The sequence below is a fragment of the Clupea harengus genome, chromosome 11 (genome assembly GCF_900700415.2).
Source record: "Clupea harengus chromosome 11, Ch_v2.0.2, whole genome shotgun sequence".
NCBI lineage: Eukaryota > Metazoa > Chordata > Actinopteri > Clupeiformes > Clupeidae > Clupea > Clupea harengus.
This window is the reverse complement of record NC_045162.1, coordinates 1060608-1074209: the sequence shown is the minus strand read 5'-3', so window position 1 is coordinate 1074209 and position 13602 is coordinate 1060608. Positions and strand designations below refer to the sequence as shown.

The 13602-nt window shown below is 51.5% G+C and overlaps 1 protein-coding gene across 3 annotated transcripts in view; it reads left to right on the top strand.

Moving 5' to 3' along the window:
- Positions 1-13530, top strand: part of cicb (capicua transcriptional repressor b) — a 33891-nt gene extending 20361 nt beyond the window's left edge. The window contains exons 12-20 of one of the 3 annotated variants that reach the window (XM_031575679.2): positions 301-422; positions 1016-1200; positions 1510-1998; positions 2168-2550; positions 8948-9099; positions 9344-9498; positions 10256-10390; positions 10697-10828; positions 11505-13530. In XM_031575679.2, coding sequence (XP_031431539.1) covers positions 301-422; positions 1016-1200; positions 1510-1998; positions 2168-2550; positions 8948-9099; positions 9344-9498; positions 10256-10390; positions 10697-10828; positions 11505-11794 — 2043 coding nt within the window. In that variant the 3' untranslated portion in view covers positions 11795-13530. Of the gene's footprint in view, positions 1-261; positions 423-1015; positions 1201-1509; positions 1999-2167; positions 2551-8947; positions 9100-9343; positions 9499-10255; positions 10391-10696; positions 10829-11504 lie in introns of all 3 variants that reach the window. The other 2 variants (XM_031575678.2, XM_031575677.2) reach the window with 2 other exon arrangements.
- Positions 13531-13602: the final 72 nt, after the last annotated feature.

The following is a 13602-nucleotide window of genomic DNA, read 5'->3' as shown; positions in this document are numbered from 1 at the left end:
GTGTGTGTGTAAGCATGCGTGTGTGTGAGTGTGTGTGTTTATATGTGTGTGTGTGTAGGTAGCTAGTCCTCAGTTAAACCTTCACACACACACAACACACACACACACACAAACACACATTTACACATATACACACACATGCCCCTCCCACTACGTGTATATATGTGTAAATGTGTGTGTGGGTGTATGTGTTTGTGACTGTGGGTGTGTGTGTGTGTGTGTGGCTCTGCAGTTGGCTAAGGTCTTCTGCTCTATTTTTAGATCATCCAGATCGCTCCTATGCCTGTTGTCCAATCACAGCTCCCCACAGGAGGAGCAGTGCATTCTGGGAGCCCCTTCCCCGTTTCCATGGGAACTGCCGCAGTGGTCACCCCAGGGTCCACCCCCTCGCAAGCGGTGCTGCTGCCGCCCCCTCCAACAAGGTATGACACACACACACACACACACACACACACACACACACACACACACATCCGGTGCTGCTGCGCCCCCTTCCACAAGGTATGACACACACACACACACACACACACACAGACACATTCACTCTCTCTCTCTCTCTCTCACAGACACACACACACGCACATACACACACCCACACACACACACGTATAAACACACAAACACACACACACAAACACAATGTGGTTCATGTGTGTGTGCTTGAGAAAACACTTCCACACTCTCTCTCTCTCTCTCTCTATCCTGCTCAGCATTTGAGTTTTCTCTTGACTGCAGTGCCTCTCCAAAAGCACCCAATAGCCGGAATTTATACACACATGTAACTCTCACTCTCTCTCTCTCTCTCTCTCTCTCTCTCTTTCTCCCATCTCTCTCTCTCTCTTTCTCTATCTCTCATCTCTCTCACTCCTCTCTCTCTCTCTCTCTCCATCTCTCTGTCTCTATCTCTCTCTCTTTCTCTCTCTTTCTCTCTCTCTCTCTCTCATCTCTCCATCTCTCTCACTCCACCTCTCTCACTCCATCTCTCCATCTCTCTCTCTCTCTTTCTCTCTCTCAGGATTACTTATGTCCAGTCCACCCCAGGCATCCCCTCTCCTCTGCCCCTGGTATCCACGACAACAGGCTCCACCCAGCCGACCCCACACCCTTCAGGATCTGCATATGTGCCGTCGCCCCTGGCAACGCTTGGCTTCACTGCGATTGCTCCACCTGGCCAGACACTCGTTCAGCCACTGGTCCCAGGTCAGTCCTACCTTCACACACACCTCTACACACACCTCTACACACTCCTAACACAGCCACGAACCTAACAGAGACCTTGACTATATAAAAGGTTCAAACCCTTATTAAACCTGTGAGAAGATGAAGAAGCAGTGTGTCAAAATTAATGAGTGTGTCTTCCTCTCTCTTCCTCTCACTCTCGTTCTCTTTCCCTCTCTTCCACTCACTCACTCACTCTCTCTCGTTCTCTTTCTCTCTCTTCCTCTCACTCACTCTCTCTCTCTCACTCTCTCTCTCGTTCTCTTTCTCTCTCTCTCTCACTCTCTCCAGGTCAGACTCCCCTGCTGACCCCCATCCCGTCCTCTAATTGCCCTTCTCTGCCCTCTGTTCCTGCCCAAGCCTCAGGAGCCGGGGGGAAGATTGTGACGGCGGCCATCTACCCTCCCACCAGCGTCACCCTGGCAACGGGGGTGGTTTCCGTGGCAACGGTGCCACCCAGTGTGGTGTACACCGTGTCCAGCCCCTCCAGCCTGTCCCCCCACATCCTGCCTAAACACACTCCCAGCCCGCCCCTCACACACACACACACACACACACACACATCCCCACAGGCAGACCGACACCTGCCCCACCCCACCCTGGAGAGGCAGACAGACAGGCAGCCTGAGTCTTATTCCCCACAGACAGACAGGCAGACAGACAGGTCCCCTCTGCCTCACGCCCAGGCCTCCAGCAAGGCTCCAGCGAGCTCATCGGCGCCCCCATCTGGCACTGCAGTGCCACTGCGGCCTACCAGTCCTCCAGCACCCATACACACAGGTGAGACAAACATAAACAGTGTGTGAGTGTGTCAGAGTGTGTGACATTGTTTCCTGTTGATTCGCCTGGATAGCCTGTGTGTGTTCACTTTCAGGTGCCTCTTGTGTGAGAGAGAGGGACGGAAAGTGACCGTGTGCTTATTGTTGTTTTTTTTGTTTTTTTTTCTCAGGCAGTGCACCGGGCACCCCTAAACTGGTGTGTCACCCGGTAAGGGTCCCTCAGAAGGTGAAGGCCACTGTGGCGTCCATTCCAGTGGGCAACTATGAGGCCAACAGCCGAGGGAAGGAGCGAGAGAAGGAGAGAGAGAGGGAGAGAGAGAAGGAGAAGGACAGAGAGAGGGAGAGGGACAGAGAGAGGGAAAAGGACAGAGAGAGGGAGAGAGAGAGGGAGGACAGAGAGAGGGAGAGCACGCCTCGTTTCTCTTTTGAGATGGACCACCCTGCTGAGTCGGGCACCTCTCCGGCCAGGCCTGCGGACGAGGGGTCCTCAGAGGCACACGGCACCGGCGATAGCCTGGCCACCTCAGGCCGGAAAGAGCCCCCCACCAAAGAGGTGAGAGTGGGTGTGTTTGTGTGTTTGTGTGTTTGTGTGTGTGTGTGTGTGTGTGTGTGTGTGTGTGTGTGTGTGTGTGTGTGTACTTAGAATTCAAAGAATTATACAGCACAATATATAATGTTGCATAATTGCTGTAGTCCAGATCAACATAACAGACAGAACATATGACACACACACAATAATCAGAATGCCCCCCCCCCCCCCCCAAAAAAAACTGAAAATGTCACACACACAGCACACCTAATCCTAGGGTCCCAATATCTGGAGTCAGGGTTCGTACGTTCATGAAAAACCTGGAAAAGTCATGGAATTTTAAAATGGTTATTTCCAGGCCTGGAAAAGTGCTTGAAAAAAAATGTAATTCCAAAAGTTTTGGAAAAGTCATTGAAGTTTGTTCAAGGTTATTTACGCTGAGTTTTAAATAATTAATATGCTTTTAAAAGAAATACGCTCAAAATATAAGCAGGCATACGCTCTCATACTAACTGAAAAGTTTGGTGGCCATAGCAACAGTAACTCAGGGAAGCGGACGGGATAATGTCAGGGAAGTGTAGATTTAACCATGCTTGGCTACAAATGGAAAAGTACATGTCATGGGTTAAAACAGACGAAGACCCGGGACGAGCTAAATGTAGGTTGTGTGGTGGCAAAACATTCGACATTTCAAACATGGGAGAGGCGGCATTAACCATTAACGAGCCATGCCAAAGGAAGCAAACAGAGTGCTGCTACTAGCGAAGCTTCAGCAACCCCTATCACCACAGCGAGGGCAACTGCTACGCCAAGCAGCACGTCTCTCTCGTCGGCTACCAAGCAGGCGTCGATAATCGATTCTGTAACGAAAAATGTCCTAACTGCGGAGGTAATGTGGGCACTGAACGTGGCCAATTCGCATTATTCTTTTGAATCATCCGAAGATAGCCAGATTGTAACACTCCATGCCAAACGACCAAATAAAAAAAATCTCCCCACTCGACCATGTTCATACACTTCTTAATAGGTATAGTCCGAAATATTAGCTCTCTACTCCCAATAGTTTTGTCACAAACACAATGTTTTAGCATCTAAGTTATGTGCATTTTCAGACGCTTTTTTTTAGCAGCGTTTTCTGAAGAACCATTTTCAAATTGCTATAACTAGAAAAGTATTTCAGCTAGCTCCTTCAAACGTTCTAGTCTTAAAATCAGCTACCATTACTTGAAGAATATGGACTTCCAGGGTGTGGCTTGGGTATATCATAGTATTCGGGGTGCTTGAATTTGCGCGAAAGTTTTACTCTACGCTCTGTGGCAGCATCTTTGAAGGCCTGTGGAAAGCTCAATGTTAAAGCTAGAGACTTGATATTATATACAGACCTGTGGAAGTTGCATTTAAAAGCAAAAGGCAATTCCTCAAATTGAGAACACAAGTGTGTGTCTCGTTTATTTTACATGCAGAAAACGAATGAATGACAAGATGGCGTTGCCCTGTAATCTAACAAGCATGGGGCTCGACGTCATCAACAACAACAGAATATTTAAAGGGACCGCGATCCCGGAACATTCATTTTTACGTGTATAACACATTACTTAAATAACTGCATGAAACAACAGTGTGTAGAACCACACTAAGAACAAGGGTGAATTATGAAGTCACATTCACTACACACGTCCCCCCAGAATTCACCATATAAGAAAATAAATCATCGGCGAGGTGGTCGTATTAACCGGCCAGAACGGCTGTTTTTTACAGGGGGTCGAGGAGACACTACCGTGGCAGGTGTACCACCATGACACGGGCGTGGGGCATGGAGTGTGGGAGTTTTGGGGGAGAGGGGAGCAGGGGGTGGGTGCAGAGCTGGAGGACGCCCGCGTCGTGGGGGTTGGGCCAATTCAATGGGCCTAGCAACGTCCAAATGAGCTGGTTTTGAGGCGGTCAATGGAGAGTCGCTCCGGTTTACCACCCATGTCCACCACAAAATGTTTGTCTCCCGTCTCCAAAACACGGAATGGGCCCTCGTAGGGCGGGCGTAGCGGTCCCCTGTGAGCGTCGTGGCGAATAAAGACGTATTCAGCCGTCTGAAGCCCAGCAGGGATGTGCGACTGAGGGAGGCCGTGACGGGAAGTAGGGACAGGTGCGAAAAGCCTCGCATTGTCCAGTAGTGAGGCCCGCTGGAGAGTCGCAGACCAGGGAACGTTGGAAGCAGGAACAAAATCCCCTGGAACCCGCAGTGGTTGCCCATAGACAAGCTCCGCGGATGAGGACTGTAAGTCTTCCTTCGGTGCAGTCCGGATGCCAAGCATCACCCACGGGAGCTTGTCGACCCAGTTGCTGTCTTTGAGGCCGGCACGAAGAGAAGCCTTCATCGACCTGTGAAATCGCTCACAGAGTCCGTTAGCCTGCGGGTGGTATGCAGTCGTGCGGTGGAGTTTCGCTCCGAGGCTCTGGGCCACCGCATTCCACAGCTCAGACGTGAACTGCGCGCCCCGGTCAGAGGATATGTCCGAAGGGGTGCCGAAACGGGCAACCCAGGTGCCGATAAATGCTCGTGTCATCTCGACAGACGCCAACGATGTCAGTGGCACAGCCTCCGGCCAGCGGGTGGTCCTGTCAACCATGGTCAACAGGTAGGTGAAACCATGAGAGGAGGGCAGAGGGCCAACCAGATCCACGTTAACATGGTCAAACCGCCTCTCTGGCACCGGGAACAACTCTAACGGGGCTTTCGTGTGGCGGTGTACTTTGGCCCGTTGGCACTCAAGACAAGTGGTAGCCCAGTCTCTTACGTCCTTTTTGAGGCCGTGCCAAACAAACTTCGCCGCCACCAGCCTCTGTGACGCTTTCGAACCAGGGTGGGAGAGACCATGGATGGCATCAAAGACGCGTCGTCTCCACCCCGTGGGGACAATCGGCCGAGGACTGCCTGTGGAGACGTCACACATGAGCGTGGTGTCGGCTTCACCAAAACCACATCCTCTATTTTCAAACCTGTAGTCGAGGTCCTCAGGGTGTGCACGTCTGGGTCTGTGGTCTGATCCGCTGCCATGCGGCTGTAATCCAGACCAAGATGGACTGCCCCTGCCACAGCCCGTGACAGGCAGTCCGCCACCTGGTTGTCCTTTCCGGCCACGTGCTGTAAATCCGTGGTGAACTCGGAAATGTAGGACAGATGACGTTGCTGGCGGGCGGACCACGGCTCGGCCACCTTGGCCATGGCGAAAACCAGCGGCTTGTGGTCGACAAAGGCGGTGAAGTGTCGACCTTCCAGAAGGAAACGAAAGTGTCTGATGGCGAGGTAGAGACCCAGCAGCTCCCGGTCGAAAGTGCTGTACTTACGCTCGTTAGCGCGCAGCTGGCGGCTGAAGAAAGCAAGCGGCTGCCTACCCACTGCTCGTAGACGGCACCGACAGCGTAGTCCGAGGCGTCCGAGGTGATGGCGATGGAGGCTGTGGCTGAAGGATGTGCCAGCATGGTGGCCTGCGCCAGGGCCGCCTTAGTGCCAGCAAAAGCCTTGTCCCTGCCCTCAGTCCAGTCCACAGCGTGCGTGGCCTTACCTTTCAAGGCCTCGTGCAAGGGCTGCATGAGCTGAGCGGCTCGAGGGATGAAACGGTGGTAAAAGTTCACCATGCCGAGGAACTCCTGCAGGGCTTTCACGGTGAGCGGGCGTGGAAACTGTGTGACCGCCTCCACCTTTGATGGGAGAGGGACTGCACCGTCCTTGGTGACTCTGTGTCCCAGGAAGTCAATGGTGGAGAGACCAAACTGGCACTTGCAGGGTTCACAATCAGGCCATGTTCGTTTGAGCCGCTCGAAAAGTGTTCGGAGGTGCGACAGGTGCTGGGATTTGGACGTGCTCGCTACCAGAATGTCGTCCAAATACACAAAAAGAAAGGCAGGTCACGTAAAAAAGAGTCCATGAGGCGCTGAAAAGATTGGGCTGAGTTTTTAAGGCCGAACGGCATCCTTAAGAACTCAAAAAGACCAAACGGCGTAATCACTGCTGTTTTTTGGAATGTCCAGTGAGTGCATGGGCACCTGATGATAGCCCCGGACGAGGTCTACCTTAGAAAAAATTTACCATACCGGCCATGTGGTGCTGAAAAAATCCTGTATGTTCGGGACTGGGTATCGGTCAGGTGTCGTTGCCTCATTAAGCCGGCGGTAGTCGCCACATGGGCGCCAGCCGCCACCAGGTTTGGGGACGATGTGCAGGGGTGACGCCCACGGGCTGTCGGATCGGCGGACTATGCCAAGGCGTTCCATGTTAGAAAACTCAGCCTTAGCAACAGCAAGCTTGGTCTGGTCGAAGCGCCGAGCACGGGCGTAGACGGGTGGACCAGTAGTGGCGATATGGTGCTCCACACCATGCTTCACGGCAGACGCAGAGAAAGTGGGCTGAGTGAAGTGCTGGAAAACCAGCCAGTAGACGGTGGAAGTCATCCGATGGGAGAGCATGCTGGACAGTCGTATGGAGTCAGCCCCGCTGAGCGTGCACGTATAAGAGCAGAACGTGACAGCGTCGATCAAACGGCGGTTCTTAACATCCACCAACAGTCCATGCGCACACAAAAAATCAGCGCCAAGGAGGGGAACGGCGACTTTTGCAGTGACAAAATCCCAGCCAAACCGATGCCCTCCGAAACACAACTCAATGTACCTTATTCCATATGTGCGGATGGGGGTCCCATTAGCAGCTTCCATCGGGGGGCCATGGCTGTCGGTTACCATGTCCAAACGGGATGCAGGCAGGACGCTCCTCTGTGCACCCGTGTCACACAGGAAACGTCGTCCGGAGATGCTGTCACGGATAAAAAGCAGCCTGCCTACGCGGCCGACACTCATGGCCACTAATGAGCGCCGGCCCTGGCGTTTCCCAACCCGCCGAAACTGCATGGCGAGCGGCATTTAAGAGCCTTCGGTCCAAACTTCTCGTGATAGAAGCACAAGCCTGAAGAAGACTGCTGGGGGCCTGAAGACTGCTGACGACCTGAAGACTGCTGCCGACGAGAAGAGGTTGCTGCAACAAGTGTGGAATCCTCCATTGTCACAGGAGCAAGGTGCGTGGGAAGAAGTGCGGCCATTACACAGTGCCCTTGGCTTGCCAGGAAAAATTTATCAGCCTCTTCAGCCAGTTTTCGACAGTCAGTGATTGTGGTGTTGGCCAATGCAGCTCTGACTTGGGAAGGCAGCTGACGCAGGAAAAGTTGAATGAACAGAAAATCGGGACTGTGCTCACCCAGGAGATCCAGCATACGGTCCATGAGCTCAGACGGTTTGCTATCACCCAGTCCTTGGAGGGAGAAAAGCCTGCTAGCTCTCTCAGCGTCGGACAGTTCAAAGGTCTTTAACAGGTGGGCTTTGAGCGCTGCATATTTCTCCGTAGCTGGAGGATGTTTAAGGAGACTCACCACTCTGGTTGCTGTTGAGTTACCGAGAGCTGACACAACGTAGTAGTACCGTGTTGTATCAGCGGTTATCTCCCGCAACGCGAACTGCGCTTCAGTCTGGGCAAACCATGCCGACGCTGACGATTCCCAGAATTCGGGGAGTTTGAGGGTGACAGCGTTCGCGGTCATGGTCGAGTCGTGTTTGTGAATACGTCAAGCAAACAAACGTCGGGGTCACCAGTGTGGAAGTTGCATTTAAAAGCAAAAGGCAATTCCTCAAATTGAGAACACAAGTGTGTGTCTTGTTTATTTTACATGCAGAAAACGAATGAATGACAAGATGGCGTTGCCCTGTAATCTAACAAGCATGGGGCTCGACGTCATCAACAACAACAGAATATTTAAAGGGACCGCGATCCCGGAACATTCATTTTTACGTGTATAACACATTACTTAAATAACTGCATGAAACAACAGTGTGTAGAACCACACTAAGAACAAGGGTGAATTATGAAGTCACATTCACTACAGACCTTCCTATGTGTGCTCTGTATAAAAAATTGTCCCTATGTGATGAGAGCAGCTACCAACATGAAACTAACTGTTTTGGAAAGATTAGATATTTGTTCTTAACATATCAAACCTGTGCCTCTCTGCCTCATTTTCTCAAAATTACTCTTTGAAAAGGTGGGATTTTTGTACACGCCCAGCATTCAATGGCCTATGGAAGCATATTAAAATGCTAACAAAATGCACTAAGTTTATGACACAGAGCTTAAACTGCATATTTTTGTATATTGTATGCTTTGGAATTCTCATTGTTAGTTTAAATACTACATTTTATCACTTCATGTATACACCGAGATTTCACAAAATGTTTGGTCATGGAAATTTGGTTTAAAGTCATGGAAAAGTCATGGAAATCCATTGGTCAAAATGTGTATGAACCCTGCTGGAGTTCAGTTGAAGTATGTAAGTGCAATCTCACACACACACCCACACACTCTGTCTCTCACTCTGTGTTGCAGGCTGGGTGGAAGGACTCACACCCCTCCTCTCCTCCCCCTGGTCCAGACCCCACCCTGCCACCCCCCCCTCAAGGGGACAAAGACGCCCCCCCAGCCAAAAAGGTCAAAGTGCGCCCCCCACCCCTCAAGCGCACATTTGACTCCGTCGACAAGTAAGTCCTAGAAACTGCAAGAGCAAGTTACACACACACACACACACACACACACACACACACACACACACACACTCGCATAGAAACACACACTCGCATAGAAACACACACACACACACACATACACTCACAGAAACTCACACACACACTCACAGGAACACTCACACACACACACTAGCATAGAGGGAATGGGATTGGTTGTTGGTTGGGGAAGTCCCGCCTGCTGAGCTGTGATTGGTTGCAGCAGGGTTCTGTCGGAGGTGTACTTTGAGGAGCGATTCGCTGAGCTGCCGGAGTTCCGACCGGACGAGGTGCTGCCCTCGCCCACCCTCCAGAGTCTGGCCACATCCCCCCGAGCCATCCTGGGGAGCTACCGCCGCAAGAGGAAGAACTCCACCGGTGAGTGTGTGTGTGTGTGTGTGTGTGTGTGTGTGTGTGTGTGTGTGTGTGTGTGTGTGTGTGTGTGTGTGTGTGTGTGTGTGTGTGTGTGTGTGTGTGTGTGTGTGTGCCATCCTGGGGAGCTACCGCCGCAAGAGGAAGAACTCCACCGGTGAGAGTGTGTGTGTGTGTGTGTGTGTGTGTACCATCCTGGGGAGCTACCGCCGCAAGAGGAAGAACTCCACCGGTGAGAGTGTGTGTGTGTGTGTGTGTGTGTGTGTGTGTGTCATCCTGGGGAGCTACCGCCGCAAGAGGAAGAACTCCACCGGTGTGTGTGTGTGTGTGTGTGTGTGTGTGTGTGTGTGCCATCCTGGGGAGCTACCGCCGCAAGAGGAAGAACTCCACCGGTGGGGAGGGGGGAACTTGTGCTGGGTGTGAATGGAGTGGATTGCCAGTGAGTGTTAGATGAGCTAGACTGGCTGTGACTATGAAACTGGACTGAGAGTGAAACTGGATTGAGAGTTTGAGTCTGGAATTGTGAGAGTGAAACTGGATTGAGAGTGAAACTGGATTGAGAGTGAAACTGGATTGAGAGTGAAACTGGATTGAGAGTGAAACTGGATTGAGAGTGTGAAACTGTTTCCTGTGTGTATGGTAGTGGATGTGGACTTGTCCATGGAGGATGCTTTTTCTCTGGGTGTTGACACTGTTTTCCTGTGTGTCTGTGTGTGTGTCTGTGTGTGTGTCTGTGTGTGTGTGTGTGTGTGTGTGTGTGCAGATCTGGATTCATCCACGGAGGATCCAGTGTCTCCGAAGCGCAAGAGTCACAGACGGTCCAGCTGCAGCTCGGAGCCCAACACGCCGAAGAGCGCCGCCAAGTGTGAGGGAGACATCTTCACCTTCGAGAGGCCAGGTAGGTCTCAACGCCATCACCATCATCATCATCATTATCATCATCATCATTATCGTAATGGTCATCATCAGATTCTCTCTTCGGTGACCTTCAGTGCTGTTCTGTTTCTCCCCCTCCTCTCCTCTTCTTCCTCTCTCTCCTCTTCTCCTCATCCTCTCTCTCTCCTCTTCCTCTCTCTCCTCTCCCTTCCTCTTCTTCTCTCTCCTCTTCCTCCTCTTCAACTCTCTCCTCTTCCTCTTCCTCTCTCCTCTCCTCTTCCTCTCTCTCCTCTTCCTCTCTCTCTCCTCCCTCTCCTCCCTCTCTCAGCTGCTGATGGAGAGGACATCCTGGGGGAGTTGGAGTTTGAGAAGGTTCCGTACTCGTCTCTGCGTCGGACGCTGGATCAGCGGAGGGCTCTCGTCATGCAGCTGTTCCAGGAGCACGGCTTCTTCCCCTCCGGTAACCTCTCACCTTTAACCTTTAACACACACACACACACACACACACACACACACACACACACACACACACACACACACAGCACGGCTTCTTCCCCTCCGGTAACCTCTCACCTTTAACCTTTAACACACACACACACACACACACACACACACACACACACACACACACACAGCACGGCTTCTTCCCCTCCGGTAACCTCTCACCTTTAACCTTTACCCTCCTGACTGCCCTCTTTTCAGTGGACTTCAATTGAAACGCAAGTGGGGACGCTACGGGGAATATATATTCCAACACTTCCTCTCTCTCTCCCTGTCTTTCTGTGTGCGTGTGTGTGACTCTGTGTGTGTGTGTGTGTGTGTGTGTGTGTGTGTGTGACTCTGTCTGTGTGTGTGTGACTGTGTGTGTGTGTGTGTCTGTGTGTGTGTCTGTGTGTGTGTGTGTGTGTGTGTGTGACTGTCTGTGTGTGTGTGTGTGTGTGTGTGTGTGTGTGTGTGTGTGTGTGTGTGTGACTGTGTGTGTGTGTGTGTGTGTGACTCTGTCTGTGTGTGTGTGTGTGTGTCTGTGTCTGTGTGTGTGTATGTGGGTCTCTGTGTGTGTGTGACTCTGTCTGTGTGACTGTGTGTGTGTGTGTGTGTGTGTGTGTGTGTGTGTGTGTGTGTGTGTGTGTGTGTAGCCCAGGCCACGGCAGCATTCCAGGGCCGCTACTCGGACATCTTCCCCACTAAGGTGTGTCTGCAGCTGAAGATCCGGGAGGTGCGGCAGAAGATCATGCAGACCGCCGCCCCCTCCGAGATCACTGGCCAGTCCTCCTCTGACCCCGCCTCCCAGCCCGGCCCCTCCGGCATGCAGGCAGGTGACGGCTCAGGGGGGGCGGAGCTTCTGGAGCAGGAGGCGGACCGAGAGGCTGAGTACAGCAGCTCAGACGAGTCCAGAGCCGCCGCCACCGCCGCCGCCCACAGATGAGCTCTGACTGACAGACTGCTCATCCAATTAGCATCTTGAGCCCCACCCACTACCGCTCTGTTCATCCAGTCCCTGAGAGAGAGGGGTGGGGCCTGGGGCTTCTCTACCTGTACGTACCTTTGTGTCCTGTGCTCATTCAGGGACACGAGGGACACCTATCACACACACACACACACACACACACACACACACACACACACACACACATATATATATATACACACACGCCACTTGTCTATACCTGTGTATTGTTGGTTTAGACGGTCTTAAATACTCACACTTGAACTAGCACATTGTTACCGTTACTTTACATTAAGCTTCCATTAATGCCAGTGGACTTACAAGCATTGGGACTGACCAGTAAGATTGGGCCTTACAGACAGAGCCCGCCCCCAGTCGCCGCTAGGTCGTCACTGATAGGCTACTGCATTTATTTAAGAAGGCAACCAATTCTGCTGCTTGAAACAATCAAAGAAGTTTTCTAATTGGCCAGTTGTTGGCTGGGGAGGCGGGACTCTGGCTGCGGCTGGTCACTCATTGGCTCTGCCGGACCTTGAGGGGCTGGGCCCCCATTGGCTGAGCCGGGTGTCGAGGGGGCGGAGCGTTCGGAGGAGTTTACTCTGTTTTTCTTCTTTTGGTGTTTATTATTATTATTATTTTTGTTTGTTGTTGTTGTTGTTCCTTCTCACTCTGTTGTCACGGGAGACGAGATCTGTGCACTGAAGAGCTGTGATGTTCCACCGTGGTCACCGTGGCGACTCCAGATCAACATGTCCATTCCAATGTTGTTGCCATGGAATCTGCAGCCAGGGTGCTCCCTGCCCACTGATTGGCTGAAGTGGACACTCTCAGTGCTCCTGATTGGCCAGCCATAATGGGAGGGGGTGCAGAGGGGAAGGTGAATGGTCACACCTGTCTTCTGATTGGACAGATTTTTTTATTGTTTTTTTATGTAAGCTGCCAGATATCTGTACCCTTTTTTTTTTAATTTGACTTTTAAACTGAAGAAGTACGTGAAGACTCAAACTTTGGCTCTCTTTTTCAAGAGTTTGATTTCAACGCTGTTCTGTTCTGTTCTGTTCTGTTCTGTTTGCCATGGGGTTCCTCCTCCTCCTCTTCCTCCTCTGTGATGTAGTGGATCTGATCCCTCTATCCTGCACTTGTCCTATTTCCATCTTTTCTGTTTCTGTCGTTTTTGAGGAGGAGGTGGGGGCTGGGGGGGGGGGGGGGCATGCCTCTCTACCCCCTCCCTAAGGAAGATGCCCAACCAGGAAGATACCCCTCTTCTCTCTCCTCTCTCCCTATAGTCTTTACCCTCCCCTCCTCTCCTCTATCCTCTCCCCTCCTCTCCTCTCCTCCTCTCCTCTCCTCCCCTCCTCTCCTCCTCTCCTCTCCTCCCCTCTCCCCAGCAGTATTCTTGACCCTCACTGTCCTGGTGTGGGCGGGGGGTGGTGTGGGCCGCTCGTGTCTGTTGTGTTGTACATATTAACTGTAGAGTCCAAAGACTCGCCATATTAAGAGGACAAATGCTTCATTGAATATTAGTCACCATTACAGGAAGTTCAGCTGTAAAATGGAGGTTAAAGGAATAAATAAATATGAATATTAACTTTTTTTGTGTTACTCCTCGTTTTACCAGTAAAGTATGCAAGACATTTCTATCAATAACTGCCGCATTTGTATCTGTAACTTTCAGTATACAAATAAACAAATAAATTAGACGTTCCAGTCAACAACTTCAGTGGTCAGTTCCTTTCTCTCTCTTAATGAAGGTTACAGCTACCTGTCCAGTTACCTGTCCGGCCCAC